This window comes from Daucus carota, chromosome 1 (assembly GCF_001625215.2).
Source record: "Daucus carota subsp. sativus chromosome 1, DH1 v3.0, whole genome shotgun sequence".
In the NCBI taxonomy this organism is placed as follows: Eukaryota; Viridiplantae; Streptophyta; class Magnoliopsida; order Apiales; family Apiaceae; genus Daucus; species Daucus carota.
The window spans coordinates 39,839,726-39,865,023 of NC_030381.2; the positions used below are offsets into that span (position 1 = coordinate 39,839,726).

Below are 25,298 nucleotides of genomic sequence, written 5' to 3' on the forward strand. Positions count from 1 at the left end.
ATAAACCTATTTTGCCACTTTAGATTTCATTTATTATTTTCTACCCAAATACAATTTGTAATGAAAATTCTAATTCAAGATAAAGATTCTTAGAAGATCAGGATCCGCTCACCGCAAACCACCAGCACATTCTCATCCTCCACCTGGACCTTAATATCTCCTGATTTCAATCCAGGCATATCCACCACAAACACATAGGCATTCGGATACTCTTTAACATCAGCTGGAGTCATCGCCATGGCTTTCGCGTCGCGAACATAGCTCCTCGCCTGTTCAGACTTGTTCTTGTTGTTGCTCTCGTGCTGATCGTCTAGAATGTGGTAGAAAGTGTTGAGGAGTGGATGATCGTCTAGAATGTGGTAGAAAGTGTTGAGGAGTGGATGATCGATACCCAACTTACTGGTGCATAATAATTCATAAATAAGTATAATCCTAGTGATGGGGATCTTCTTCATTTTACACATTGCCAACAAATTGAGACCCCAAAAAAGGGATGTGGCATACTATGTAGATCCGAACAACGAACCGCCGCCAATCAAGAAAGAAGGTACTGAGCGACCAAAGAAAACAAGGTGATGTAATATTTAAAAGATTTTGATGGATCAAAAGATGATTTTGCTCGTGACAATTTATGAATTTTATTTTCGGATTCGGTATGTTTATTCTCTCAATTTTATAGTTTTTCAAAATATCTCCGTCTCTTTGAAAAGGTATGATTCTTTCATCTTTTTTTGATTATATTGTTATGATCCAAAATAAATGCTTGCTATGTGTTTTTGCTTGTTCTTTTTGTTTTGTATATCTTATGAATTACGATAACATATCTACATCATAGAAATCATTTTATGCTTTTCCTCTTCTAATTTTAAGGTTGTATAGAATTTTGAGTTGATTGAAATCATGGATTCGTATCTGTTTTAGAATTTTGTTTGATTAGTTTTGTAGATCAAGTCGAGTTATGTATCCATTTTTTCCCGTTTTTCTAACATGTTTTATCTTAGCCGGATTTGTGATGGTTGACCGGAATATCGGTTTGAAATTAGGTCTGTTATAGATTCTCGATATAGATTTTCGATAGGTGTTCTTGATTGTATGTGTTTGTTAAGTATGTGATTTGATCTTCTAGATTAATCTTTTTAGTTTTTTAACATGTTTTTAGGTGCATGTAATATTGTTGAGTGTTTCGATATCAATTTATTTTGAATTATGGCGTTGCTTTTATATATTATATTTGTATGTATATTTATGTGCAAATTTTTTAAAATGCAAGTATTCAATTTTTTCGGTTAATTTTGGAAAGGAATATATCTTGTTAAATATTCTTTATGAATATTTAATAACATTTATGATGGTCTTTATTTATCTTCTTAAGGTTTAAATTTTAAATTTTATGAATTCATAATTTATCATGATTGTATGATTTTTAGGCAATAATTTAATTTTAATTTGGACTGACTTTAATTACGGGATCTCTCTTATTGGCTGTTCATTATTTATCTTTATTAGTTTTAATTGTATCAGTTACGTTTTAAATTGTGATTGAATAAATATTATTTATGAATATTTAGTACCATTTATGGGGGTCATTATTGATGACATTTTATGCCTTTAATGGCTTTGAGTGCCATTTTTATGGCTTATTTTACCATTTTGATGGTCATTGCATTTAATATATTTAATTACGTGTTAAACTCAATTTTTATTCTTCAGTTAAATTATTAAATTTTAATGTGTCTAACCAAAGGATTTTCCTTTGGTTAGATATTTATTAATAATTCTATATTATATATATATATATATATATATATATATATATTTCCTCTCTATTTTTTTTATATATAAACTCTTTTGTTTTTGTTTTTATTAGATTTTCTTGTATATTAATTTATATTTTGTTTGACTGTTTTTTCTCAGGATACTGTGGAAGCGAGCTGTATGGGTATTCTTTTCTCATTCATTTAAGCTTTATTGTCTAAACGTCCGGAGTTATGCTTGCATGGCTTTCGGTTAGATGATAAACTTTCTTGAAAGAAAGAAATCCCAGTTGCGGTTTATTGTATTTCGATACAATTCATCTACGATTATGTAGACCATTCAAAAAAAAAAAAAAGATAAAGATTCTTAGAAAGCTCTTAACTAAAAATAGGAAAATAGATTTTTTTGTCACTCTAACTTATCGTGTTTTTAGAAACTTATCACCCAACTATTTTTTTTTTCCTTTTATTCACTAACGTTAGGTTTGGTTTTATTTTTAACCACCAACTTAAGTTCGAATTTGATTACTAGTATTTAAACATCAAATTTTTACTCACTAATTTTTATAAATTAGTTCGGATTTTTTACTCACTAATTTTTATAAATTAGTTCGGATTTTTTATAAATTTTTACTCACTGATTTACCACCCAACTAATTTATAAAAATTTGATGTTTAAATTTTTATACAAAGAAGAAAATTTTTAAAAATAATTATAGAACTATGTTTTATATGCGCCCTAAAATTCGCGTCGAACCGTGTGAGAAAACTATAAAGAAATGAGAGGGACATAGGGAGTAAAATTTTTGAAGATAAATTTAGGAGAGATCTTAGACTGAGCTAGTCGATTGAAACTTTAATAGCGAAAGATGATGCATCATATCACTCAAATACACTTTATCTTATAAGAGAAGGTGAATTGTTTGAAGTCATTAATTTCATATTCATGATTTATTGAATTTTTAGAATTCTAACTATGATTTTTCCTGATTTTAATTTTTCACCGACTCGTTTTATATTATTGTTGCTATATATAAATATATAAACATACGACACATTATCAAGATATTTCATACTATCACTATGTATAAAATGATGCTACAAAAATTATATAATACTAATAATCAAATCCGAACCTAAGTTGGTGGCTAAAGATAAAACCAATCCTAATGTTAGTGAATAAAAGGAAAAAAAAATAGCCGGGTGGTAAATTTCTAAAAACATAATAAATTGAGTGTCAAAAAAATCTATTTTCCTATTTTTAGAGTTATTAACCAAAAAACCCAACTAACTTGTTATTTTTTTGCCGAAAAACCTTTAAACTTTTCTCTTCACTAACAATTCCAACAAACTTTATTAAAATCATATAAAAAAAATACAAAACAAACCATGGTTAAATATTTTAATCTGACTTGTCAAGTATCTCTCCATGATTTGTATCTTTTTATACACGTGTGTGCCACATAACGCCTATTCATTACACTGTTTGCCTCGTCATGTCTATTCAGTAATAATTTATTTTTTAATCATTTATAATATTTTAATTAATTTTATAACCCAAAGAAGATCCGAGGATAGTACTTGGCTAGCAAAAGAGTATGCAAGAAAGATTGGAGATAGTGGGAACTTAACATGATGCTCAACAAACTTTCCGGTCTTGGGGTTTTTACGCTTCAAAACGAAATGGACCTTGTTTGTAACTCGACATTTATCAAGGCCAAACATAATAGAGTAAGCAGATTCATTGTCAAATCCTTTGGCTACCCAACCAGCCTCCGGGGGTCCTGAGCAATTAAAAATCAGTTGTATCTGAAGCTTTACTGCACATAGGAATAGGAGGTTGGTTAATAAGATTTGTAATCATATTGTCACGTAAGAATATTTGTGATGATCATGGTTAGTCCACATCAGCTATAATTAACTCTAGTTAATTTATTTTTTTCAAAGATTGAGTAAAGTTTAATGGGGTTGTTGATGAAAAAAAAGGTTTAAAGGTTTATTGGCAAAAAAATGACAAGTTAGTTGGGTTTTTTGGTTAATAGCTCCTATTTTTATAACCAACCAATATTATAGCAAATACCACTAAAGCATAATATTTTACTGTTCATCAAATTTCAGGTAATGTCTTGTAAGTTCAATTTAGCCAATTAGAGCAATTTGCATCCTACTATAGCACTAAGAAACAAGCAGCCCCAGCGCCAGAAGTTTCTCTGAGGTGTAAGCAAAAATGCCAGTTTGCATCCTGCTATATTCATTTACACTTGAATCCTTCTAGCATAAGTCTTCTACCATTTGGAACACTCAAATTGACTTCTGAAAATTTGAAGTTCGCATTGCTGAGCCTTGTTCTTTGAACTCAGACCTGGTAATGTTTGTGTGAATTAGTTTTTGTTCGTTTCTTAAAGAATCAAGACTACAGAATGGTCATCTGTTTTTTGTATTATATCTGTGGTCAGAACTCAGAAGGCCTTAAACTCTAGCAGTTATGAATTGCAGTAGTAATAACAAATAGTTTGTCTTTCAAGCTGAGCGCAATAGAATAATGTCTTGCACTGAACATTTTGACTGGGACCAGAGCTAATTTGGTGACATGGTGAAATGGATGCTCTATGTAATGATTTTCTTTACAAGGTTACAGCTATAGGGAATTCTTCTGTCCTTGCTCTAATTGTTGTATCACTTGTATGCATGTGCCAACAAGGATTGCATCCTGAATTTTCATTACATTTGCGGAATGTGTGCTAACTTCCCTTGTTGCTCTGCAGGCCTATTGGTCTCTCAGCATATACTCAACCCCTGTTGGCCATATTCACCTGATTTTGTTGACTGCATATGCCAAAAACGCATGTTATTATATTGCTGCTACGTACACTGAAGTTTAGTGCTTGAAGTTTAGCCTAAGTTTTTAGTGTGGACTTGTTTCAGTCCTTGCGCTTGAGATATAAGCGAGAATGTGTATATTGATTCTCACTATTCTCTAATTTTTTAAGAAAAGTTCTATCTCTGATATCCAACCTTGGCATGGCTTTCTTTCCTATATTTTATAGCTGGTTTCTGATGTCTTCGCTTTGGACTTGGGCATGTTGCTGGGCTGGGACTAATACTTAAGCTTTGGCCCAACACTTGCCATTGCCAGTTTGCCACCTCGAACGAGTGTTTATTTTTTCAAAACTTCAGTGTTATAGTTTTTATATGTTACTTTTTATTTTTTCGAAACTTCAGTGTTATAATTTTTATACGTTATTTTTTGACACGTATTTTTTTTAATTTGAAAATTTCCTTCTAATAAATTTGATATTGAAAAAGGAAAATTTTAATTTTTCAGTATGATTTTTAGAATCCATCAAAAAATTAGTTTTAATATATTTCAATCTAAAAAGAGTAATTTTTATTTTTATATTTATAATTTCAAAATTAATAAAAATTAGAAAATTATAATGAAGATAAACACAGCCGAACGCCGCTCGCTTTCCTTTGTACAAGTATACAGTGATGGCTGGTCTATAGAAATGTGTTTGCAAGAAAAAGATGTATTTCATATAAGGTGGTTTATCGTTTTGTTAAATTTAATTTAACGAAGAGGCCAGCTACCTTGAAGCGGCGAAGTCAAAAAGATGCAAGAAAAATGATTTGCGTATTGAGAGAGAGAGAGATAGAGAGATAGAGAGAGAGGGGCAAACAAAGCATGGTCCATGGTCTATTAGATTCCATGAATTACTTAATCAGCTTCCCTGTCATTCCAGCCACATAGCAGTTGTTTCTCTCGATCAAATTCTTTCATCATCATTACTTTACAACGTGTATAATCATTCCCTCCTCGCTCACTTTCTTCATTCTCATTTCTACCAGATCTACCTACCTATACGCCTTGTACGTCAAATCAAACTCATCGTTGAAGATGACACACGATTTCATGTGCTTCACAATCTGAGCAAGGATTAATGGCGAGAAAATATTTTACTCAAGTTGCTGGCAAGTAACCAATTCCAATTCAACACTAGTATTTCATCATTGCAATACAAATGTACTTGTGTTTCGATTTCAATCTTTTATCTAGTTTGTTCAACAGCTTATCGATTTTCTGTTTTTCCTGCCAATGTACAGCTGGCATGGAAGCTCCTCGCAACAGCTTGGAGTTTCCAGTAGAAATTTTCCAGGGCTACGGTCAGGCCGGAGGAGACCATCTCATGGTAATCTTATCTTGTCAATTGAATTTCTGTTCATAAATCTCATTCCGCTTTAATATGTGAATAATGCTACGAATCCTGGATCGTATTCTCTTCCACAAGCTGTATGCTCAGATTTCTGCTTCCTTTTTAATTTTAATTGGGCTATCTATTAGAGTTGGGTCCTGGTCGTTGACAGTCGTATGCAAGGGACCTTTTTAACCAGACGATCATTATCTTGCCGTTGGATTAATATTTAACGGTCAGGATTATAACATACATCCAGCGCTAACGTATTAATATTTTGTTATAATCATGGCTGCTGGATATTTATCCAACAGCCATAAAATGATAGGCCAGTTGAAAGGATTTAGACCGGAATTTTTTCATGTACCTTTCATTTGGTCTATTAATGTTAGGAAAGAACAGTTCTGTACCTTTTTCTCAATTACGTGAGTCTAAATTTTTAAATTCTTTGTACTGATATATACTCTTGGTTGAAAGCTAATACACAGTTTACTAAGGTTTCTTAATTCCTATTCTACTCAATACCTTTTACATTATCTTTTATGACCCAATTTCATTACTTTTTAGTAATGCTATTTGAAATATGCTTGTATATTCCTATGGCTAGCATGTTTGTGGCTGTTTTGACACTTGTTTGCCTTGACAACAGTACGCACATCAAGAAGCTCAGGTCTGGTCCGAGAAGAATTGTTTTCCAAGTGAAGCTCCGATGAAGAAGCTGATCAATGAAGATATAACAAAAATGACAAAGAGCAGAGTCAGTGCACTAAGTGTTGTGGCACGTTTGATGGGAGTGGATATGCTGCCATTAGATGGCAATCCAGTAGGTCAGCAGGTCGATAAGATGAAAGACAACCCTAAAATTAATTATCTAAAACAGAAACTGAAGAAAAGCGGGTCATCTTCTGGTGAGGAGCTCTTCCCCTCTGAAACTTCTCTACACACAGCATATGATTCCTGTCAATACATGAGCACAAGAGATGATGATGAGTGGAATGACAACATCAAGTTGAATGAAAATAGACGTCGTGAGCATCCTCAAGAGGAGGAATTGCAGAAATTTAAAAGAGATTTTTCGGCATGGCAGTCAACAAGGTTTAAAGAGTGTGCCAAGGTTGTTGAAACCGGAAGCAAAACTAGCCAGCTCATGGTTCCAGTAAATCTCACTAGTGAAAAGGTGGTCCCGTTTACAAATTCGGAGGGGATGATTAAAGCAAGCAAGAATCTAGTGGAACTTGAGAACTGTGGAAAAGTGAGGCAACTTAAGTCAGGTGATTTCCAAAATCATTCTGTTAAAAAAAGTCCTTCTGAAAAATGGGATCCACTTTCTTCAAATAAGAGAAGGCCAAGTGGTGCATGTGAATGGTCATCCAACCCAAAATTAGATAATTCTTCTGTTCCCATGAATATTGTGATTTTGAGGCCAGGCGTTGATAGTATTTATGACTGTGAAGAGTACTCAGACAGATCTTCAAGGAATACAGAGGAGAGGGATAATATGGAAGATTTTCTCGAGGAGGTAAAAGAAAGGCTTAAGCATGAGTTGCAAGGAAAAGCTAACAATAGAACCACAGATAGTGGAGGTTTAATTGAGACTTCAAACAGTGAAAAGCCATCGGAGCCCAAAAAAATAGCTCAACGTATTGCAAAGCAGGTTAGAGAAAGTGTTGCAAAGGATCTTGGAGTGAACTTAATCCGATCAGAATCTACAAGATCATATAGAAGTGAGGTTCAGTACAACAGAATTGGTTCCCCTGAATTTATTAGCAGAAATGCCAGAAATTTTTTAACAGAGAGGCTGAGGAATGTTCTGAAGGGAGAGACACGTCCAAATGTTTCCATGGTTGATCACAACAGCTCGAGCTTATCCATGCTAACTTATGACAGAGACGGACTCCAGAACTCACAGGAAACATTAAATTCTGAAAACCAGATGACCTACTGGGGCAGGGTGAAAATTGAACAAGATAAGCAAAGCAGATCATTCAGACATGAGCCAGTTGATGACATAGTGATCCACAAGGACCTATCCCCTAGGAATCTCATTAGATCATTGTCGGCCCCTGTATCAGGAACATCATTTGGAAAGCTTTTACTTGAAGACCGCCATATACTAACTGGAGCCCAAATTAGGAGGAAGCATGAAGTTATTGAGCGTTCAACAGTAAAGGTGAAAAAACAGAAGAAAGAGAAGTTCAACCTCAAGGATAAAGTTTCCAGCTTTAAACATGGTTTCTCCATGAGAGGGAGACTTTTTAGCAGAAAGATTCAATCGCCAGAGAAGTTCACAAATGCTCCTTCTTTTCTGAATGATATTACTAGTGGACCAACAGTCATGATGAATTTTTGTGACCGCCACGTAAGCTTTATTTATGTCCTTTCTTTGTCACCAGAAATGTAGTATACTGTATATGACGTTGGTTTTGATGCTGATTCCCCTTGTAAATGAAGGAGAATTCTACTGAGGTTCCACCAAGCCCTGCATCAATTTGTAGCAGTGGCTTTGAGGAATCATGGAGGCCAGCAGAAGAATACTGCAGCCCAACACCATCGGATCTACATCCATCAGAGGAAAATATGATGCCACTCGCATTTAGAGAAATCAGTTCTAATCTAATTGGTAAGTATTGAAGATAATGTACAATTTCCTTCCTGTTACGACTCTTGAAGAATTCGTTAGACTAGTAAAATTATATTACTCCTATGCAGTTCTTACTTTGAAACACATTCTATTTGTACCCTCCAGCAATTATCGTAAATTTATCATAAGTTATTAAAGTAGGAACATTGAGGTCACCAACAAAAAGATATTGTATTTGGAAGATGTGCAATCAATTGTATGGTTTTCTTTTATTACCCTGAAGATCTTACCATCTTCTCAGTTCTTTAGTCTATGGAGCTATAATATCTTTAGTCATGTTTTGACACCGCTTTACTTAATTTTGGTTACGTCTTCAGATTTTTATACAATGTAAAAGACATACAGCTGGGCATACTAATCTAGATAGCTTCAAAGTTATAAGAGCTTTTGTTTTATATAAAAAGATTGTAATTTCTTGGTAATTAATCATGCAGAGCTTAGAAGAAAACTCAATCAACTTGATGCCTCTGATTCAGAGCAGATGATGACTGAAGAACCTCAATCTGAGGATGTGATGGCAGAGTTAGATGACCAATCAGAAGCATTTGTAAGAGATTTGCTTGTTGCTTCTGGTTTATACGATGGTTCTACTGGAAAATCTTTATCAAGATGGGACCCATTTGCAAAGCCTATTAGCGACAGTATATATGAAGAAGTAGAAGATGCTTACTTGAAAAGAAATAAAAATAATGAAGAGGCTATGCATCAGCTCGGCAAGGAGGTGAACCACAGATTGTTACTTGACTTGTTGAACGAAACACTTTCAACTATTGTTGAACCACCTATAACAATGACCAGCTTTAGGAAAAATGCGATTGGTTCCAATCTGCAGTCTCCACGTGGAAGGAAGTTACTGGGTCGTGTATGGGATATCATGTGTGTGCACATCTACCCTCCGGCAGACACATCCTTTTATTCTCTTGAAGGTATGGTAGCTCGAGATTTACAATTGACTCCATGGTCAGTATTGGTAAATGATAATGTTGATTTTGTGGGGAAAGCAATCGAATGTTGGGTTGTCGGAGATCTCATTGACGAGATAGTAAAAGATATGGGACTGACCGTGTAGAAAGTTTCAAGGTTTTAGCAGTGGCATTTTAAATTGGATGTAGATAAGTGTGAGGTATATGAATTTGTTCATGCCCAGAACTGGGTAGTGCCTAATAATTTTGACATGGAGATTTTATTTGTATTGGCTGGTGTGATATACGATAGAGGAATTTGGCCGGTGTGATATAATTTGGCTGATGATTAGGTTGTAGTGAGTTGGGGTGGCTTGAAAGTAAATAACTGCAATGTATTTAGTTATACTTTTAGAGAATATTTGTGTCATTTGTTGTATATTCACCGGAATTTGTTTGAATATATACAAGCTTGAGAGAGAATTTTCCTTGGAACTAGGAGTATTTGGTTACTGCACTAAACTAAATTTATCAATATAATAGTATATACTAGCTTTTAATTCGTACTAAATTAAATTGATATGTTACTTAACAATTTAATCAACTGGCCAAGGCCTATTTTTGACGCTGCTATCTGGGTTCCCGATTATCTTAAGGACATCCTGGCCAAGGCCTATCTTTGAGAACTGATAGTAATTTACAACTATATGTCTGCTGTGATTCGATTGAGCAAGTTGTCCTATTTCTCGTCGTTCAGTTACTGTCTCCAGATATCGTGCTATTGCACCACTTTGCAGGATGCCTTACAAGAAGTGATGTTCTGCTGCAGATGACAATGAGACAATGGTAAAATGTAACGGATCTTTAGTTTTGAACTGTGTTGTTATTTGTTAAAAGTGTAAATTGCAGAACTGCTCTGTGAAGCACAAAGTTTGTTTAAGTTATTATCTGCCAAAATTGTGAATTATAATTGTATTGGAATATAAAGTTCTGTCATAGAACATGAACATAAGCAGATGTAAATTTAGGTTTTCATGTAGACCCTTGTTTGACTGCGGCTGCATCATTCACAAGCATAACAACAACTTGAGACATTGTTGGTCTCGACGAAACTGGTGACTGTGTGCACTTCAAAGCAATCTCTATCACCTTCATAGCATTGTCGACATTATACTCACTCGGATCTAAAGTCTCATCAATCAATTTCGCGTGTGTGCCATTCTCATAACACTTCCATGCCTGTTTTTGGTTATCATGTCAGATATACAAATTTATTGTCTCAGATTTCGGTTCCAGAATACGAGCATATAAGTAAAGTAAGTCTCCATGATCAAATGACTTGCATATTCAAGAAGAGACTCAGTCAGAACCTCATTCTTCATATCAGTGCACCTCTGGCCACTTATAACTTCAAGGACCACGATTCCAAAGCCGTAGGTATCCACTTTCTCAGACAAGTGCCCATGAAGTGCATACTCTGGTGCTGTGTAGCCCCTTCAGTATTAATAAAACTCCTTCAGTTCTATAGTTATATGGCCTTATATCATTGAAATTATATCAGTAGGTGAAAATGACTTACACAGTCCCTGCAAATCTAGTGGTAAGATGACTCTGATCCGTTGGTAAAAGTCTTGCCAACCCAAAATCAGCGATCTTGGGTTGAAAATCGTCATCAAGTAAAATATTGCTGGATTTCATATCTCGATGTATGATGCATACATGAAATTGTTCATGTAGATAGGCCAGACCCCTCGCTATGCCAAGGATTATGTCACTGCGTTGTTTCCAGTTGAGCGTGCCACGTCTATGACCTGCTAATATGAATGCACATTAGATTAAGCATGAAGCTTTAAAGTCGGAAGTTTAAGGCCAACTCACCAAATAAGAATGTATCAAGGCTTCCATTCTCCATATATTCATAGACCAGAAGTTGAAATGGTCCTTTGCCACTGCATCCTAGCAGACGGATGATATTTCTGTGATGTACATTACTTATAAGCCGGACTTCACTCTCGAAATCTGTCTGTCCTTTACTTGTTGTTACAGCAAGTTTCTTTACTGCAACTATGTCTCCGTTCTCCACAGTGCCCTGTTCGCGACATTATTGATTCAGCACAAAAAGGCAACCATCTGTATTCCAGTTTGTTAAGTAATCAAGTCTTTCGGTGTTAATTATATAACTCCCTGAAGACCAGTGAGCAGAAGATCATTGTAAAAATGAAATCACCTTGTATATATCCCCAAAGCCACCTTCTCCTACTTTGTATTCTTCACTGAAGTTCTTGGTAGCTGACTTCAAATCCTTGTAACTATAAATAGTTGGTCCTTGCAACTTGGTAACCCCTAGTATATCACCTAAAACCAAAATTAAAATAAAAATGGTAAATAGAAAATGACCACCTGTGTGTTACAAAGTAAATCTGCACATTTGGATTCAAGAATCCATGACACTTAAGGCCTAGTTACCTCTTTTAGCTACTTTACGTTTTTTTAGTAATCGATACCAGAGAAGGAAGGCAAGTATGAGCAAGAGAAGGCTTATAACCCCGCCTCCGCCTGCAATGATAGCTGTCCTCGTGCTTGAGCTACCTGTAAATTAAACTTTCAGTCTTTGGTCTTGCATAAATCAGGAATCGGAGTGCATTCTGGACAACTTACAGTTATGCATATGGGCAAAATAATGTACAAACTACAGTTTATGACTTGGCAGTTAGCAGTACTCCTATCATTAGGTAGAGGAACAAGAAATTCCTGAGAGCTAGACGAACAAAATTCTTTTCTTGGTCTATCTGGAAACCTGGATTTCATTTGAAATTCTGAATTTGAACAAATAATCTGTTTGGGTATATTGATTTGGATTTCATTTGAAATCCAGGACATTCAAATATTAGCATAAACCTGAAAATTTGAAATGACAACTCAAATCCTGTCTTTAGAAATCCATCTTTTAAAATGAAATGGACGCTTCCAAACGCCCTCTAATGAGAATCAAATACCCCAGGGAGCTACATGGGAACTGAACATCATACCTCAAGCATGCAAGAAGGGCTTTCTACCATGCACACTACGTTTATAATTTATATCATTACCGAAGATATGCCTACTACATTTATATATTAACAATTGAAGATAACAAATAATTTAGGCTGTAGGAATTCTAACCTTCTCGTACGTAAGGCATAATATTTGTTATATCATTATCAGCAAAAAATGAGATGACAGAGTATCTCATGAAGCAACCGCTAGCTACAGAACTTCCTCCTGGTAAAGGAAGGCATTTTGTATTTGATTATATAGCCCCATCAAGCAACTTCTGCAATCACCCTGGCTTATGGTGTCAACACATTGTGCCAAAGCGTACACTGTTAGTGATGCTTTTTGCGACGCACCACCATCAAACACTTGTCTTTTTGCCACTGAAAAGTAGGTCTTAATGTTTGGTGTGGCAGCTGCAAGATCCTTTAACAACTGCACCGTGACTAATTTAAAAGCAGCTTCTGCGGATACACTCCGACTCCGGTTAACACTACATACCTCCGAAGTTAATCCCATGTCTGTCTCTGTATAGAAGTTGCGCAACTCGTACCTTGATTGAACATTAAATTTGCACTTGAGGAGAAATCCATTGATGAACAGAGTTGGATGTAAAAGGGGATAAATATCAGGTCATCACTCGTTTGGTTCATATATATCAAATTAGTCACTCATTTTAAAATTGACTCGATTTAAAAATTTGCATCAACTTAGTCATTAAGAAGTTAAACTTTTGAATCAATTCAGTCACTTACAGATGATTTACTTGATACAGAATTTTAAATTTGTGACTAAATCGAGTTAATTTTGAAACGAGTGACTAATTTGATATATTTGAACCAAACAAGTGATGACTTTGTTATTTATTCCCGTAAAAGTATTATGACATTGTTGTGAGTTTATTTATGCTAAATTTCACATGAGGTTTTTTCATAAATTAGGGTACCTGAGGAAGCAACCATTATAGATGACACGAGCGCCAGTGTTGAAACCGCAGAGTTTGCGAATGTCAAGTGCGGCGATGTCAAAGCACGAGACGCAGTCAGCAGGTGATAAATAGTTTCTGCATTGAACCATACTGTACACAGGACTGCTGGAACTGGGCTGCTGTGCGGTGGCGAAGTGTGTTTTATCTACAGATAACTTATGTCTGAGGTCGACCAAAGTAGCATTGAGATTGGTGAAGAATTCGAATGGATTCGCAGGATTGATCCCGCTGCACTCTCGCCCATATTGGCTTATTCGAGTAGCTTGTGGATCTGACGTGCCTGATTGTACCATCAATGTCACTGCCACTACCACCACCGCTATTGTTTTCCACCCCTGCTTCATTCCTACCTTTGATTTTGGAAAATAATTTATAAGTTTGTACATAAGTTATAAGTCACGTTAAATGATAAGTCACAAGTTCGGGTTCTCGGTTTGCATTTAATAGTAAACTAGTATTAACAGTGTAGCAACTAAATACATACCTGTTTGAGGATTTACAGCATTCGAGACTGTAAATGTATTCCAATAACAGTAGCAAGCAATTAACCATGGTTTATATACACATGTTAGACGTGTTGCAGAGATTCAAAATGACCAGACTTGCTGGCTTGACTTGGTGTACATATAAATCATTCCATGCAAATTTCAACTCACCGAATACTCGTATAGTATTCATTGCTAGCGTAACTTCTACGTATGAATGCAATGAGTTTGTTATGTTAAGCTAAATATATTTAGGGTCCTCATCCGTTACATATATATTGATTTTCAGGATTATAATAAATTTTTAATACTTCCGACGCTTTTAAACCGTTAGACGGGAAAAATAAATCCGTCGTTGGACAAGTCTCAGTCCAACAGTTAAAAATCGTCGACATGTTTAAAAACATGTTATTCATCAAACGCCTAAAGAATCATATGTTGAGTAACAACAAGGTCCCTGACAATCGATCGCTGGTACCCAAATATAAATACCAATTTTTAGGCCATCACCTGACACTTATTTCATTTTTGCACATAAATAATTAATTTTTGTATTACTTTACATTAACTTGTAAATTCCTCTTTTGATAGATAAATCATAAATGTATTGAAAATGAGAGTAGAAATAAAAATACTCCGGTTTTAAGGCGATGAGGTGATTGTATATGAAATTTAAAATAATAAATACGAAGAATATAACAGTTTATTGTAAACTGAAATTTCCACCCCAATCAACTAAATTCCGTCGAGAAACTAATGAATTTGGATTTGAAGCCGAAGGCGCTGCAGCTGATGAAAATTGAAACGAAACCGTATTGGTGGGGCATGGACTTTGAACCACCGGACAAGTCTACTCAAAATATAAAAATGACATCGGTTTTCCAAAGTTCGATAGAATGACCAACAAGTCTTCCAGTAATACTCCGTGGCCTAATTTTTATTTGGTGGGGAAGCACTAGCAACAATGAGAAATGTGGCTCCGTGACTTTTATAGGCATCTTGAACATCTTTATTCCAAATACGGGCATCCTCAATGATTTTGTACAAATCTGGCGATCCTAGATTCGTATATGGACGAACAAGAAGTGCAGAAGATATAGAAGAGAAAACCGGTGTTATCGAGCAAGACAGGGGCAAACAATAAACATCCATGCATTTCGACTCTATGGGGACGAACACCTTTGCACTGCATACATCATATGATATGAGGCGGACTTAGGATTTCAAACTTATCGAGGATTGAGAGGAAAAAAAAATTCGCGCAAACTAGCATATATATGTAAAAGTGAAAGTAAAAATCAGATAGTTCACTATTAATTTGCAGCCTAATATATATAAAGGAAAATAATGATACTAGTTTATAATTAAAAATAAAAAGAAATTTGCTCACATTATTTGTGTTATACTTGACGATGTTTTTGAGCGTAAAACTTATTCTTTCTCGATCTTCACAAATATAAAATCTTTAAAATACTCTTCCTCCATCTTATTTCGAAAAATAATTTTAACTAGGAAAAATCGTTCTACAGTAGCTGTATAAACTAAGGAATCAAGACATAATTAAGCGTATCATATCGAGCTCAACAAAGTTTTAATTTCACGTCTGTCTGCTTGTAGCTACTCCGAGTGACATACATGTAGAAATAAGCTATGCAATGTCTAAAAATGGTTTGTCTAGGCAGCTTGTAGGTGACCTATATCTAATAACCTCATCCCCATTGGCAAATCTTCTACAACAAGCTCTTGAATCCAAATCTTTACGCCACACTCAGCGAGTCCATGCCCGCATTATCAAAACCCACTTCCGTTCTGAAATTTTTATCCAAAACAGGCTCATTGATATTTATGGAAAGCTTTCTTGTCTTGATGATGCACACAAGCTGTTTGTTAGAATGCCCCAGAAGAATACCTTTAGTTGGAACTCCATTTTATGTGCTTTGCTTCATTCGGGTTGCGTTGATGAAGCTTATAAGCTTTTTACATCAATGCCTTACCCTGATCAGTGTTCTTGGAATTCTTTGGTGTCGGGTTTTGCTCAGCATCAACGTTTCCATGAATCAATCGAGTGTGTCATTAAGATGCATAGTGCGGGTTTTGCGCTCAATGAGTATACTTATGGAAGTGCGTTGAGTGCTTGTGCAAATTTGAGGAATGTTCAAGTAGGTTCCCAGATTCACGCATGTATACTCAAATCTCCATGTGCTTTTTATGTTTTTATGGGCTCTGCGCTTATTGATATGTATTCTAAATGCGGGTTTGTTGATTGCTCCAGGAAAGTTTTTGATGGGATGCCTGAGCGCAATGTAGTATCTTGGAATAGTTTAATTACTTGTTATGATCAAAATGGCCCGGCGTTTGAAGCCCTTAACATTTTTGTGAGCATGATGAATTGTGGGGTGAAACCAGATGAAGTCACTTTGGCTAGTGTTGTTAGTGCATGTGCATGCTTATCTATAATTAGAGAAGGTAAGCAGATTCATGCACAAATCATTAAATTTGACAAATTAAGGACTGATATAATTATATGTAACGCATTGGTTGATATGTATGCAAAATGTAAAAAGATTAGAGAGGCGCGACAGATATTTGATAATATGCCAATAAAGAATGTTGTGTCTGAGACTTCCATGGTTAGTGGTTATGCAAAAATATTAAGTGTGAAAACAGCAAGATCAATGTTTACAAAAATGATTGAGAAAAATGTTGTATCTTGGAATGCTCTTATTGCGGGTTATACACAGAATGGAGACAATGTAGAAGCGTTGGAACTATTTTGCCAGTTGAAGAGGGAGTCGGTTTATCCAACGCACTATACGTTTGGCAATCTCCTTACTGCCTGTGCGAATTTAGCTGATTTGAAAGTAGGGAGGCAAGCCCACACACATGTCTTGAAGCATGGTTTTTGTTTCCAGTCTGGACCAGAGAGCAATATTTTTGTGGGGAATTCTCTTATAGATATGTATATGAAATGTGGATCTGTGGAGGACGGGATCCAGGTATTCTATAATATGGAAGAAAGAGATCGAGTTTCATGGAATGCGTTAATAATAGGGTATGCCCAAAATGGGCATGGATTGGAAGCTATTCAAATGTTCAAGGAAATGACCTTGTTAGGGGTAAAAGCAGACCATGTCACGATGATTGGAGTTCTGTGTGCCTGTAGCCATGCGGGTCTAGTTGATGAAGGGCGTCAATATTTTTATTCAATGAACAAAAAATATGGCGTGGAACCGATAAAAGACCATTATACATGCATGGTTGATATTCTTGGTCGAGCTGGTTGCCTTGTTGAAGCAAATAATTTGATTGGATCAATGCCAATGCTACCCGATAGTGTTGTATGGGGGTCTTTACTTGCTGCTTGTAAAGCATATCGAGACATTGAATTAGGGAAGTTTGCTGCTGAAAAGCTATTGGAACTTGATCCCCACAATTCTGCTCCGTATGTTCTTCTTTCAAACATGTACGCTGAGCTTGGAAAGTGGAAGGATGTTATAAGGGTCAGGACACTTATGAGGAAGCGAGGAGTTACTAAGCAACCAGGTTGCAGTTGGATTGAGATTGAAAGTCAGCTTCATACTTTTATGGTGAAAGATAAAAGGCATCCCAAAAAGAAGGAAATTTATCAACTTCTGAGTCTTCTTACAAAAATGATGAGAATGTCCGGATACATCCCTGATACTGGTGATCCAGAAGCTGATGACGAGGAAGACCAACCAGACTTGTCAGAAGATTTATATTTTACTGTTCCTGCATTGCAGAGTTGCTCCACTGTGTAGCACTATGAGAGTAAGAACAAAATACATACTATTATTCTGTATTATTTTGTACTTTCAGTTTTATACACTCACAAGTGAAAGAGACAATATTATTCTTTATCAAATATGAAAGAAATGATATAGTTTCTGTCAATTATTGTTATGTCTTAATCTGTGCATTTGCAGGTGTTTAGTATTTGTTTTGATTCTTCTCCATTCCAATTCCTATCTAAATATAATTGATAGCATTTCTGATTATCCAGTTCCAATTGCCCCTATTCCTAGGAATCATATCCAGTTTTGAGACCTATTGACCAAGGAAATCTTCAAAAATTTTATATACACCTTGATTCATGTATGTATAGCATACTTGTACAGTTAGATCATCACAAAAATTTAAGGAATGACATTAAGAAGGCGTTATGTACCCAAGCTTGGTTAGCGATTGCCACATAGACCTTTTCCTTATCTTATGTAGCAGATACGAGACAAAAATGATTCAACATATCATTTAAATGCGGCTACACTTTATGCACATTCTTCCTTTGGAATTACCATTTGCAATACTAACGTTCATATTTGTTGCATATATGCACATTCTGTCTCTTTCAGCTCACCTTGTGAGGCCTCTGTTGTCAATGATTTTTTCAACAGCTAAACTTTTAGCTTGGGGCTTACATATATAATACAAATAGATGTGAAATCTTATTCGGATGGTAAAGTCTTCACAAAATTAATAAGTTACATAAATGAAATATGAAATTTGGTATTGCCGGTGGTAATTTTGGTATGCCAGTCAAAAGTGAGTAACGCATATTGCACTTTATTTACTTCTTAAATGCAGCTGATTGGGCATTAAGCAATTTAAAAGTTTTCTTATGCAATTAACTAGATCTCTTTGGTAAAGATACACATGTCTAGAAAATTATAACTGTTTACAGCTATGTGGATGTAAGAATAGGAATGATAAAGGAAGAGGACTTCTGAGAAGGAAGTAAAATTGCAGAAATCCGTAAGAAGCACTCCATCTCCTCCTGGCACATATTATATATTGTTTTCACTATATTAGGTTTTATAGTATACTGGGAGGGGGAAGAAGCATGTACACCCATGATCTTGTTAAGTCGGGAGGGGATACCCTTTGTCTCTAGGCTATCTCTGAATCCTAATAAATACTTCTTCATTCTTTTCTAACGACTAGTAATCTTTATTTCATTTTTATCCTTATATCGTCCTGTTAGTCATTATTTTCACAGGAGCCTCATGAAGTGATAGATTGGAATGTGGGTATGCTTGTAGAAGAAACAAATAATAGTTAGTTGATTTATCTGTCAGTCTAATATCTTAACTTCTTAATTTCCCTTATTTATGTGTTGTCTGATTTAGTTTGTTAACCAAAAATTCTATTGAAAAACCTATATAATCGTGTAATCTCTATTGGCAATGCCATTTGCCAACTTTTTTAACTTCACCTTATTCTGAATGTCACATGAACTCTGTTAATGCTTTCATCAGCACTCCTGTTGGTATTTTTGTACCTCCCATTATTACTATATTGGCAAATTTTTATATCTAATAAGATAATTGTTTTTCTCGTGAATGTAGGCAGACTGAGAAAGTGTCATTGTGCCAGTGGTAGCTCAAGTCCTGCAGAGTGCAGAGGATGAAAGATGGTGACCAGTTAGCAAGGCAACTGGCACTGAGACGTTTAGATTTAGAGTTCATAGATGGTTTGGCTTTATAGAGTTCAGGTGCGTCATTAGACTGTTACATGTCTCTAAGGATATTTAAAAAATTCATTAATTGTTAATATAGCTTATATGTCAAGAGAACAAGAAATTGAAAGTAATTTGTTTACCTGTGTAGAGACCAATAGCAGGACTTTCTCGATTACCTGCTAGCCAGGAGGAAATTTAAAATGTCGAATCGTAGCCAACTGGTCATCATATCAAAGAATTGACACCTAACAGCAAGATGAAAGCTTTGACTAAATTTATGGCTGCTGTAGAAATCTTTATTGGCCAACTGACAACCATCTCAAAGGTCCTTGAGGTATTTGACCCCCCCTGTCTATTTCTATTGTTGGTGATTCGTATTCTTCTGTAGCATCCAACTATGGGTTTCTTAGATGAACCTTGTGCTCTTGTGCTGCAGAAAGTTAGCGAAAAAGAAAGAGGAACTTGTGCTCGAATGCTGGATTTTAATGCTTGATTTTAATATGTAACCAACCTAATTCAACTGAACTAAAGAAATATGTTGGCGAGGAGGCAAGATGGATATATGTTTGCCAAGTGTTCTCTTATGCATATTTTATAATTGAATGCATTAACACTTAGAATCAAATACTATTACAGCCTGTTTGGATACTGGCATTTCATTTGAAATGCTGGATTTGGATTGAATACCCTGTTTGGATAGCTACAGGATTTGTATTTGAATTTGGGCCAAATTCCATCTAAGTAAAATAAAAGCCCACATCAAAGAATTTGAAATAACTTTTTTACTGGTGTCATTTGAAATAAGACAGCCCAAAATTACACCCGACTTCCGACTCTTTCCACTCGCTCTCTCGACTCTATGCCCTTGCTCACTCGATCTATCCATTCGCTCACCTTCCGGTCTTGCGTCTCCATCTCCTCCGCCACTTTCTCTTCATTCTATCCCTCTTCTGTCAGCTCATATCAGAGATGAGGTAAGCTTTGTCTCAATTGATTTCACACATCTTATACATCGATGAGATTTATATGTTTGAGAAGGCGAATTTTTGATTTTGTTTGTTTTATTTTACAGTTCAAGGGGTAATTCAGCTCAGTCGGCTCATGTGTAAGTATCTAGTATTGCTCACTGCTTGTTTATGTTCTTTCATGCCCTAATTTATGTCCTGCATCTAGGAGTATTTTGCTTGTTTGAACTGTTGCTTTTGTATTTATATATTTAGGGATTCTTAGGTTAATAACGATTGAGTTGATAATTATACGTTTTTTCTCAATCGAATCACAGAAATGTTCATGTGTCAAACATTTCGCAAAAGCGTCCGAGGGAGAACGATGATGATACGGAATTTATAATATTAGTTTTAGGTTTTATTCAAGTAGTAGTGGCAGCTTGTTATGGTAAGAATTATAGGCCGAAAGAGTTAACGTGGAATGCACATGACCGTTCTCAAATTAGAGCTACTTGGATGAATACACTAAAGATCGATAGGATATGTCGTGAACAATTGCGCCTTGATATACGACGATTTGAGAAGTTGTGTTATATTTTGGAAACTAAAGGTGGATTAGTAACTACAAAACATGTCACTGTGAAAGAAATTGTGGCATTGTTTCTTCATACTCTTGCACATGATTTGAAAAATAGAACTATACAAGCTGTGTTTGCACGTTCTGGAGAGACAGTGAGTCGACAGTTTCATATAGTACTTGGATCAGTACTCAAGCTGGGGAAGGATTACATAAGAAAAGTAGACCATGCCACTAGTTATGTCCATGATAACCAATGGAAATGGTTTGAGGTAATGTAAAAGCAAATTCAATTACTAATTATGTAGTTAATATCTTAATCTATTATTGAATAAGAACTAAACATATATTTAGGGTGCTGTTGGAGCTCTTGATGGGACACACATCAAAATGACTGTCCCTGTTGAGGATCGGCCTCGCTATCGAGATAGAAAAGGGGATATTAGCACTAATGTTCTAGCCACGTGTGATCCGGATTTGTGCTTCACATATGTTTTGCCTGGTTGGGAAGGATCGGCATCGGATCCTCGTGTTCTTCGCGATGCCCTCCGTAGATCAAATGGCTTGAAAGTTCCTAGAAGTAAGAATTTGCTCACCTTTTAGTTTTGGTCTGTCACTTCTAAACAGTTAATAATTAAAATGCTTAAATTACATGATGCAGAAAAATATTTTCTCGTGGATTTGGGCTTTACTAATAGTGAAGGATTCATGTCTCCTTACAACGGAACTCGATATCATTTGAATTTGTGGAGAGGAAACACTCCCACTAATCACAAAGAACTTTTCAACTTGAGACACTCGTCCGCTCGCAATACCATTGAGAGGGCTTTTGGATTGTTGAAGAAGCGTTGGGCTATATTGAGAGATGCTAGCTTTTATCCAAAAAAAATTCAAGTTAGAATCATTAATGCATGTTTTATTCTTCATAACTTTTTGAGGGAGGAAAAAATGGAGGAAAGAGTTTTTATGCAAGAAGTAGAAAGAGACTTGGATAGGATGGAAGCAATTGATGTGGAAGATGATGAAGATGATTACATATCTACTGCTAGATCAACAAATGAATGGAACGAATTTAGAGATAATCTTGCAAAGAAAATGTTTGAAGAATATGTTGGACGGACTAGAGCTACATAAATGAATGGAACGAATTTAGAGATGATAAATGTTTGAAGAATATGTTTACTATTCATGTTTTTTTCATGATCTGTATAAAATTGATTTTAAAATGCTAAAGGTAATTTCATCTTTCCTTGATAGTTCTTAATATGTTTGATTCTCAAGTAAACCAGTTGATTGATGCTAATATTGTTTTCTTCATATACGAAGCGGATTACAGGCCTCACTGAAAACAGGATATGTCACTTTGTGATTTTGAGTGACTTTGATGCCTGCCTGGCTGCCTATCTTTTCTGACTAAACTCTCCCTTTCATCACCTATCTAATACTCCCTCCGTCCCAACCAATTCTTTACGTTTGGTTTGGGCACGGAGGTTAAGAAATAGGTATAAAGTAGTGTAAAAGAGGAAGAAAAATGGGTGAAGTGGCGGGACCCATTAATTTTTAATGTATAAAAGAGAGTTAGTGGAGTAAAAGTAGTGTGAAAAGGAAGTAAAAGTAGTGTGAAAAGGAAGGAAAAATTGGGAAGTGGTGGGACCCATTTACTATTTTTGGTAAGTTTTGGAATGTAAAGAATTGGATGGGACATCCCAAAAAGGAAACTGTAAAGAATCTGATGGGACGGAGGGAGTAATATGTTTTAAGTCTCTGATCTGTATATAATGTAGCCTTATCTTTACAATTTATTAATAATAATCTGTAGTTGTTAAACCTGGCAAGAAGTACCAGCACAGCATGTTGTTTGAGTTTTCAGCAGAATAAGCAAGTACCATTTATTGTGTTTGCAGGTACCGCAGACAAGAAAAACAACCTATGGCTCCACGAACTGATCAACCAACTGTACCAGTTCAGAAAAGGGGATATTTAGCATGGACCCCGGACATGGATAACATATTAACTTCAACGTTGTATGATCAGATTAACGAAGGAAATAAAGGCGATGGAAATTTTAAGACTCAAGCTTATCAGGCTGTGGTTGATAAGCTGCGGCTTGAGGGTATATTAGTTACTGTGGATCATGTGAAACACCGAACTAAGATTTGGAAGAAGCATTATGGTGTGATTACTGACATTAAGAATTTTACCAAATTCAAGTGGGACGAAGAAAAGAAGATGTTGGTGATACCGGTAGAAGATCTTGCAGAATGGAAGTCTTATTGTGAGGTAATAGTCTTATTGTGCTACTTTTACTCCTGTCACTTGTTAGCATTTTTAATCTTGTTTCTTTTCTTCCCCTCTATTTCTAATTATGAAGTGAAGTCCTTTTCTTGGTTTCCAATTTTTACAGTTGTGGGGATAGGAGAGCTAAATACTTTCTTGTCCCTCATACAAGTACAACATCTGTCTTTAACTTCTTTTCAATAAAACAGAATTAACCATTAAGTATAATCATATAATCAGGCTTATTACTCTCAACCGAGTTAGGAAATATATTCATATAATCAGGCTTATTACTCAGCTACATGATAACTTCTAAAAGTTAGTTGGTAAGTAACAGACAGCTCAGCAGAATGGACTACTTCAATGGAACAGAATGGTGATGCAGCAGTGCTGTTTGGTTGTAATATATAAACAACATATTGCAGTTTGCAGGATAGTTCACTTCTCTCTTAACAACAATGTGTAATTAGCTTTAGACTTTCTCTCTGAAGGTTGTATAATAGCACTGTACTGGATATTTTTCATTGGGAGATAGTATACTTGGTTTAAAAAACCGAACAAGACTAAAAAATACCAGCAACATACTATAAAGTGAAGTACACAGTTCCTGAAAATTTTATATACTTTCCACTGTTACTAATATCAACCAGGAAACAGAAGCCTTGATACAATGATAAATACACTTTAGCCTTGATACAAAGACCGCCACCTGCATGTTTGAAAGTTGTTAAATATGTTAGAAATTTGTTAGTTCATAATCTTGTAATAGAATGGAAGACCTGCTATAAGTTTAATACTGATTGAAATAATATGTTAGTCTAGAATATAAACAAGGTGATACTAGTGAATTTTTATTTACAGAGCAGGTAGATACTAGATAGTATATTTGTAGGACCTATGATTAAAAAAAATGTTATTTGTGAGTTTATGATCTCTAATAGATAGTGTAGGATAGTTAGGTGCATCTGAATTAGTTTACTTATGTTTTCTGTTAAATTTATTAAACTTGTATAATTGTATATAGGCTATAAAATGGGTTCCAGCAGAGGTGCATTAGTCATATGTTTTCTATTGTGAATTATTTGGCCAGGGAGTTCCAGATGCTTCTGCATACAAGAACAAGCGTATTCCAAATTGGGATGACATATGTACTCTATTTGCTTCCGATAGAGCCATTGGTGATGGTGCAGAGCAGTTTGAGGAGTCAGCAGCTGCCATGGAACTTGAAAATGAATTTAGCACTGCTGAGACGGGTTCTGGTGAATCAAATAAAAGGCAGAAAAGAGATCGCCTTGCTGATGCTGTCACTAGTTTCGCAGAATCGTTCAAGGAATATGTGAGCAAAGCAAAAGAGCCTCCAAGACCCACTTGCAAAGAAATATACGAGGTTGTATCTGAAGTTTATGGTATTACGGATGATCAAGCTATGAGGGCTGTCAAGAGATTCGTGAATGGCAAAGTTGACGAGTTTGAGATGCTTAAAAGTTTGCCTGATAATGAGAAAAAGCGCAGTTGGATATTGTTGCTTATTACTGAGTAGTGATTAGTAGTAAAATTGTTTAAAAGACCATGTAGTTAGGCTGTATTTAATGATTTTGTAATTTCAAGTTTCAAATGAAATTCTAGTTATTCCCAAACAATGCTGGAATTTGAAATGCTAGATTTGAAATTCTTATGCTTACCAAACATGTTATTTGAATTTGAAATTCTATGATTTGAAATCCAGGATTTATATTCCACTATTTGAAATGAAATGTGTGGATCCAAACACAATCTTATGTGTTTTAGCATGTCCAATATTAGTGTTAAAATACATATAGTTATTGCTATACTGTATCTCAATTCTTGAAATTTTGTTAAATAATGAAATCGATCTATTTGTGTTCGTTCGAATTTAATGACAGTTCGTTAATAGTAATATCCGATAATCAGATCCATTTCTTTATGAAATTTTTGTTCTTTAAAGACTTTGATCTATTTTATATTCTAGCAAGATTCAGTTTATTGTTTTGTACTCATACTATG

The 25,298-nt window shown here is 35.3% G+C and overlaps 3 protein-coding genes and 1 pseudogene across 6 annotated transcripts; 2 read left to right on the forward strand and 2 right to left on the reverse strand.

The window, feature by feature from the left end:
- Window positions 1-89: 89 nt before the first annotated feature.
- LOC108222609 (17.1 kDa class II heat shock protein-like) lies at window positions 90-455 on the reverse strand. Its single transcript, XM_017396509.2, has one exon. The coding sequence runs from the start codon at window positions 453-455 to the stop codon at window positions 90-92; it is 366 nt and encodes a 121-aa protein (XP_017251998.2).
- Window positions 456-5,327: 4,872 nt separating this feature from the next.
- On the forward strand, window positions 5,328-9,985 carry LOC108204717 (uncharacterized). The gene is made up of 6 exons (XM_017374284.2): window positions 5,328-5,507; window positions 5,604-5,726; window positions 5,859-5,944; window positions 6,597-8,306; window positions 8,399-8,567; window positions 9,023-9,985. The coding sequence occupies exons 2-6, from the start codon at window positions 5,696-5,698 to the stop codon at window positions 9,655-9,657; spliced, it is 2,631 nt and encodes an 876-aa protein (XP_017229773.1). The 5' UTR covers window positions 5,328-5,507; window positions 5,604-5,695; the 3' UTR covers window positions 9,658-9,985.
- Window positions 9,986-10,110: 125 nt separating this feature from the next.
- On the reverse strand, window positions 10,111-13,835 carry LOC108222620 (cold-responsive protein kinase 1-like; annotated as a pseudogene).
- Window positions 13,836-15,385: 1,550 nt separating this feature from the next.
- LOC108206980 (pentatricopeptide repeat-containing protein At2g13600) lies at window positions 15,386-25,029 on the forward strand. Of its 4 annotated transcripts, XM_064083821.1 has the most exons (8): window positions 19,361-19,505; window positions 19,621-19,806; window positions 19,909-20,446; window positions 20,545-20,577; window positions 20,755-21,268; window positions 21,351-21,576; window positions 21,658-22,230; window positions 22,901-23,037. In XM_064083821.1, exons 3-7 carry the CDS (start codon window positions 20,442-20,444, stop codon window positions 22,128-22,130), a joined length of 1,251 nt encoding a protein of 416 aa, XP_063939891.1. In that variant the 5' UTR covers window positions 19,361-19,505; window positions 19,621-19,806; window positions 19,909-20,441; the 3' UTR covers window positions 22,131-22,230; window positions 22,901-23,037. The 4 variants fall into 4 exon arrangements, with proteins under 4 accessions (XP_063939888.1, XP_063939891.1, XP_063939889.1 ...); XM_064083819.1 differs by lacking the exon at window positions 22,901-23,037 and having other exon boundaries at window positions 21,658-22,245; XM_064083818.1 differs by lacking the exons at window positions 20,755-21,268; window positions 21,351-21,576; window positions 21,658-22,230; window positions 22,901-23,037 and adding exons at window positions 15,386-17,785; window positions 24,364-24,504 and having other exon boundaries at window positions 19,360-19,505.
- The last annotated feature ends 269 nt before the right edge of the window (window positions 25,030-25,298 follow it).

What these genes read in the sequence shown, in the direction of transcription:
- LOC108222609 (XM_017396509.2), bottom strand. Translation starts at nt 455, where the DNA reads ATGAAGAAGATCCCCATCACTAGGATTATACTTATTTATGAATTATTA.
- LOC108204717 (XM_017374284.2), top strand. Translation starts at nt 5,696, where the DNA reads ATGGCGAGAAAATATTTTACTCAAGTTGCTG. An exon ending in ATATTTTACTCAAGTTGCTG is followed by an intron (nt 5,727 to 5,858) that starts GCAAGTAACCAA and finishes GCCAATGTACAG; the next exon opens with CTGGCATGGAAGCTCCTCGC. An exon ending in CCGGAGGAGACCATCTCATG is followed by an intron (nt 5,945 to 6,596) that starts GTAATCTTATCT and finishes CCTTGACAACAG; the next exon opens with TACGCACATCAAGAAGCTCA.
- LOC108206980 (XM_064083818.1), top strand. Translation starts at nt 15,652, where the DNA reads ATGTCTAAAAATGGTTTGTCTAGGCAGCTTGTAGGTGACCTATATCTA.